At 34.7% G+C, this 6,337-nt stretch overlaps 1 protein-coding gene across 2 annotated transcripts in view; it reads left to right on the plus strand.

Moving 5' to 3' along the window:
• LOC108735994 (chorion peroxidase) overlaps positions 1 to 6,337 on the plus strand; it is a 65,148-nt gene that overhangs the window by 4,845 nt on the left and 53,966 nt on the right. Inside the window, exon 2 of one of the 2 annotated variants that reach the window (XM_025976457.1) lies at positions 218 to 467. In XM_025976457.1, the coding sequence (XP_025832242.1) occupies positions 218 to 467 (250 nt within the window). Of the gene's footprint in view, positions 1 to 217; positions 468 to 3,744; positions 3,995 to 6,337 lie in introns of those variants that run through there. The other variant, XM_025976458.1, reaches the window with a different exon arrangement.

Below are 6,337 nucleotides of genomic sequence, written 5' to 3' on the forward strand. Positions count from 1 at the left end.
ATTCGACTAGATGCAGAATGAGAAGGGCAACAAATGTGGACCCAAAGTAGTTTGTCTAAAAATGGCAGTAACTGATGTCAGGTTTTATTATTAACTTTACTTTGTAAAAGTTCTTCAACAAAATAACATAAAACGAATAAAGAATGTCTTTATATAAGAAGTTGTGTATTAATTTACTATTTCATTTCAATTATCGTAATTTACGGATTTGTTCCAGAAAACTCTCATGGATCAAAAAGAAGACACTTTAAAAATATTAATCACATATCAATACAATCTTTGAATGAAATGGCTGTTCATAAGGCTAAGATAAATACCCGAGCACATAGTAAATTAGAGAGGAGCTCACCCAGTTTTTCACATTATCGAAATTCAAAAATTTCTTTTGATGTTGATTTGAGCCCCGTATTCCACGTAGCCGATCGTGCCATGGAAATGGTTTTAGCCACCGGATTGTATAAAGAAAAGTAAGAACTGACAGTAATAGTAGTGTTAGAAATAATATAGGGAGAAGCAGAACCTAACGAATTTTAAAATTAGTTTTAATAAATTAAGACTGAATTAAGTATCCATAGAATATTATTATAAAGGTGCAACTTCATCCCTGGAATTTTAACGTCCGCTTACGATAGACATAGCTGATATTGTAGTACAGTAGCCAGTTCTCCATATGATTAAAGTCAAATACTGATTAATAAGTTTTCACTTTTTAATTAACGTTACTATTATTAAATAATTTCTATTTTATTACTATATCACACACTTTATCGCTTTTTCGCTCTTATTCCTATGTCGCTTTGTATCGCATCGTCACTAAAACTCGAACTAACTCTTCCTACCTAGCGGCAACTGTTTATAGGGGCTGGATTTGTTCTATAAAAATCCAGAATGTGGCATCTAGAAAATTTGGTTTCCTTTGTTAATGTGCATGATGGGTTGCCTGCATGTGACAGTATCATGGGTTGCCTACACGTGACAATAATGCATTTCGTCGATTCTGCAATTTAGGAATGTTCAGTCCTGGAGTGAAATTACAAAAATGCTACTTATCAGGGAAAGCAATATTTATTTGTTAGAAACAGTTCAGAAATCGAATGAGAATTTTAACATTATCAATTTATTGAAACAAGAAGGAAGAACTACACCTACTGTCAAAACCGATAGATTCCAGAAGCTTTGTCAGGAATGTTTGAAAAATCCAACGAAAAGCGTGATACAGTTTAGCAACGACAACTAATGGGATTACTCTAACAAAAGCAAGGCGTGTTCGAAGTAGAATATGACAAGGAGGGGCAAACCTACGTTAGACGTACCGATATTTTGGGCACATTCGCTGGATCGACGATAGTCTCAACACTAGACCTTAAAAGTGGAAACTGCCAATTGGATTTTGATCCTAAAGCCAAAGAGAAAACGACATTCTCCATTAGAATAGGATTATATGACAATAGTGATGCCGTTTGGTTTATGCGACGCACCAGCCACATTCGAAAAGCTCATGGAGTTGTTCTTGAGTGGTTTGATTGAGAAGACTTGCCAAGTATATTTCGACATCATTCTGATCGGAAAAGACATTAGTGACCACATGAATAATTTGGAAGAGGTATACTGAAGGCTTCGAGATGTCAATCTGAAATATTTGTCTCAAGAAATGTCAGCTGTTTCAAGAATCAGTCAAATCGCCTGGGGTATATAGTTTCGAGGACCGCTGTTTCAGTCGACCAGCAGAAGATTAAAGCAGTATAGGAGTGATCAATTATTTTTTACCAGCAGGAAAATCTGTTGTTATATTGGAGAGGGAGATACTCTTTTAAATGCAAAATGACGAGGAAAACATTTTTGACACAACTCTGTTCAAATTTGAACATACTAGTTCCGTGTAATCAGGCGAGAATTGTTAACTGTGGTGAATAGCGTGGAGCGTTTCTATGAATAACTACGGTATGGGAGGGAGGAAGTTTTTACTCCGGATTGCCCACGCAGGTCTAAAGTGGTTGCTCAATTTCAAGAGTCCTGAAGGTCAAGTAGCACGTTGGATAGAAAAGCTCCAAGAATACGATTTTGATATAGAATACCGAGCTAGAAATTGCAAAGTCGATGCTTTATCCCAAAGACCTTGTCGAGAAAATTGTAAGCATTGTAGGCGCGTCGAGGAACACGAGGAAGTTAGAAGGATAAATGTCACGGATGAGCATTGGTAAAACAAGACACCGCCCCGATCCTAAGAATTCTCCGAAAATGTAAAATAGGAAGTAGAAGACCGACTTGATATAAAGTAGCTGCTAAATCTATCGAAGTGAAATTGTTATAAGCCTAATAGGTTTCTATTGTTAAAAAAGATGGTCTCCTAGTAGAGAACCTGGATAGCACCGGGAGCATATATCAATTGATATACCGCAAAGTTTGATCAGGGAAGTCCTGCAGTACCTTCATGGCGGTTCTTCGGGAGGACATTTCGGTTTTAACAAGACCTTTCGAGTGAAATGCGAACGATTATATATACTATGTGCGAAATATGCCACTGGTGATGGAAATAAGTATCATACAGGCAATGAATCAGTTTACAAGAGCTCTTCAAATGCTTAATCAGCCGGCTCGGAGGATCAGTAGAGCTTCATTCTGACTAGGATAGGAACATAGAATCTGCCGTATTTCAGAATAGTCATTCACGAAACCCGAATTACACCTTTACATCCTCAATTAGATGGAATGGAATAGACTTGACGACATCCACGAAGAAGTATGCTCCCACATGTCGATTGCTGGCGACCGTATGACATGAGGGCCATTGATGAAGGAATCCAAGGAGTCCTGGTGTAGCTATATAATCCATGAGTTTCTAATCGAAGCTGCAATGGCATTGGGAAGGTCCATACTAAATCGTCAAGCTAATAAATGATGTCATCTGTTAGATTAGACGTGCACCCAACGAAAAATCGAAAGTCGTCAATTTTAATCAATTGGTGAGCAGATTGATGAAACAAACATTTTTTTTCTTAACGCTACGCAATTTTTGTGTATGCCACTGCAAATATCATGTTGGATTCCATCTGAATCGAATCGTATCATATTGGTCGAGAAAGGCCCTTTTCCATCTTTGTACCTACTTCATTTTAAAAATGATTTATGGCTTTTCCATTTCGAGTCGGCGAAAGATCTATACAAGCAGGTACGTAATTCCCGAGGAGTCTTGAAAATGCCCGTAGGAGGGGACCGATCGATAATCGGCAACCTTTGTACTAAACACGGGGAGAGTAATGAATCATACCCTGAGTGACACATTTGCTGCCTAACAATGGAAGATCTAGAGCTCTCGAGAAGAATAAAGACTAGTCCAGAAGATTCAACGACAATATATGTAAATCTACAATGAATGACAAGGATAAGTTATCGATGTGAATAGATAGTAATCAGCGCGTTCTTACGCCAACAACTATTTCCCAATAATGTGCAAAGTAGACTATTTCTTGTGCAATATATAAGCTTTGTTTTAGCCTTTTTAACTAATTAATGTATTGTAGTTCACGTGCATGGCATATTGTTGTAATATTTAATTCGCGAACGGCATGTTTTGTACTTTTAGTTGATAATTTTGAAGTTCTTTTTAATAAAGTGTAAATACAAATTTTGGATATCTTTTTAAAAAGAGAAACTTCCAACGTCGTTCGTTAACTGATATGGACACGTGATCCGCCTTATTTTACTATTTCATTTCAATTATCGTAATTTACGGATTTGTTCCAGAAAACTCTCATGGATCAAAAAGAAGACACTTTAAAAATATTAATCACATATCAATACAATCTTTGAATGAAATGGCTGTTCATAAGGCTAAGATAAATACCCGAGCACATAGTAAATTAGAGAGGAGCTCACCCAGTTTTTCACATTATCGAAATTCAAAAATTTCTTTTGATGTTGATTTGAGCCCCGTATTCCACGTAGCCGATCGTGCCATGGAAATGGTTTTAGCCACCGGATTGTATAAAGAAAAGTAAGAACTGACAGTAATAGTAGTGTTAGAAATAATATAGGGAGAAGCAGAACCTAACGAATTTTAAAATTAGTTTNTTTTATCTTTTATTTATCTAGTATAAATAAAATATGTTTTTAATTAACATAAATTGACTACATTTATAAATATTCTTGGCCCCCGAAATGTTTGGTGAAGAAAATACGGCCCGCGGGCTATGATAAGTTAGACAGCGCTGATCCAAATAAATACATTTTTTGGCCTGTTTTGGTGTAGGTATTTAATTCACGACATTAATTGCTGCATTTTCTTTCTGGTTTAAAGTTTTCTTTTTCTTTGAAAAGAGTGAATTTTTTTCTATTGGACAAAAGGGCATAAACTGCAGGTATTACTGATGTTGTTTAATCTCTACTGTATATAACTGTTCAAACAAAGGGCGGCAGCTCCGAAATGTTTCATCTACAAAAAACGTAAATCCCTCTTCAAGTAAATACATACTTTTATCATCAATCACCTCTTAACTATTATAAAACTTATAAGATCTCTTGTAATAATTAGAATATTTCAAACCATAATTGGTGTTCGAATTTTGCTCGAAACGGGAACAATTTACAATAGTTTACTTTACAGGAAACGGGAAGGTCTCAGGAGTTTTTAAATCATGCTCCAAACGGGAAAACACCTATCACACTTTTAAATTCGAAGATAATTAGTAATTGGCTTTACAAGAGTTTTTCGTTTAATTCAAATGCCTGCCGTTTTTCAAAGTAATCAAAAATGTTTAAAATGCAAATACAAAATAAAAAATACCTATTTTTATCTTACATTTAAATACTCTTTTGAGAAAAGCTTCTTATATTTTATTTAAAATGCTTTTCCAAACGTGATTTCTATTTATAAAATGTTAAATACATTTGTGCTGGTATCACTGATTATCATTATACAAAATGATGAGTGTAAGTTGTTCACATTGACTATTGAAGGTATTAGAAGCTTAAAAAGGGGACAAAGAGATATTCCTTGAATACCTTCTAATTTTTTAACTGAAGAGAGCCCAAAAAATTCTAAACTCATTGGAAATGGGTAATCTAAAATATTGAATCGATATTGTTTTGCGGGTTCAATGTTATGGTCCATGGAATTTTGAAGTTCCAAATTGATATCAGCATCTGCTAAATCACCACTTTAGAAAGGAACTACGAAATTCTATGAATTACGACAAAACAGCCTGCAAAAAAATATCGAATTGATATACGCTAGCTGTATAAAACTGAAAACTACAAGATATATATATATGGTGTACTAATAAATGCATATAATCCAAAATTTTTAAAAAACGATTCGAAAAACTTCACTTACTAGATGAACCTAAAACTAAAGAAATTATGGATTCCATTTTTTTCTCTTGTTACAATGTGTAAAAGATCAGAAACAAAATGGGGTTGTAATTATTTTCATATAAAATGATTGATATTGATTTTACATCAATAAAATTATTTGCAACCTTATTTTGACTCTAATCTTTCACGGTAAACAAATTATTTTATTATTACACTTATTGTTTCCCTCTCCCTTTCTAAATACCTTCACAAAATCTCCGTCAGACCTACCACATATCTGGATTCCTCTCTTTCTCTCCCCTTATTACAAACATCCTCGTTTCGCCATAACAATGTCCGGAAAATATAAGGAAATGTGACTCAAACTCAAACAGCCACTAGGCTTGGTTTTTATTAAGAAGAAATTGTGCAATTTACCATTTCTTATTTCAGGTTATAATCTCATAATGTATTATACATGGCACCAGGATACCAATGTTGTACAAATGGTACTGATAATACTTTGTTTGCAAATCTTAAATATTGAAGCAGTTGAATTCGTAACCAACAAAACAGTAACAGAGTCTACCCCGCCAACTACGGAGACAGAAACGTTTACAAAAACTGAGACTGGTTGCAAGTCTTCCTTTACGTGCGTTTTACCAATTGAGTGTCCTATTCACGTAAGAAAGGAAAAAGTGGAGGCATGCCCTCTTGCAATGCGAATGGGAATTTGCTGCAATACAGGAAGGAATTTTACTGGTAACAATCTTTTATGCCTTTATTTTATATATGGATAAGGCAAAATATAACATACATTTCTTTGTCAGTAGTTTCTCTCACTATGTCGCACGAGTGAAAATGCATAATGTGGTAAACTTGAACCACGTCTACCTTGAACCATCGCCTGCTTCTCTGTTAATTGCCCTAAACTAATCGAACTTCCGGAATATCTTGAACAAAGTGTAAACGCTCTTCAAAGGTTTCAAATTGCATTTGTATGAATACTATTTTTTACTTGTATTTCTTTTTATATATATATATA

The sequence above is a fragment of the Agrilus planipennis genome, unplaced genomic scaffold (assembly GCF_000699045.2).
Source record: "Agrilus planipennis isolate EAB-ADULT unplaced genomic scaffold, Apla_2.0 scaffold75, whole genome shotgun sequence".
Taxonomy (NCBI): domain Eukaryota; kingdom Metazoa; phylum Arthropoda; class Insecta; order Coleoptera; family Buprestidae; genus Agrilus; species Agrilus planipennis.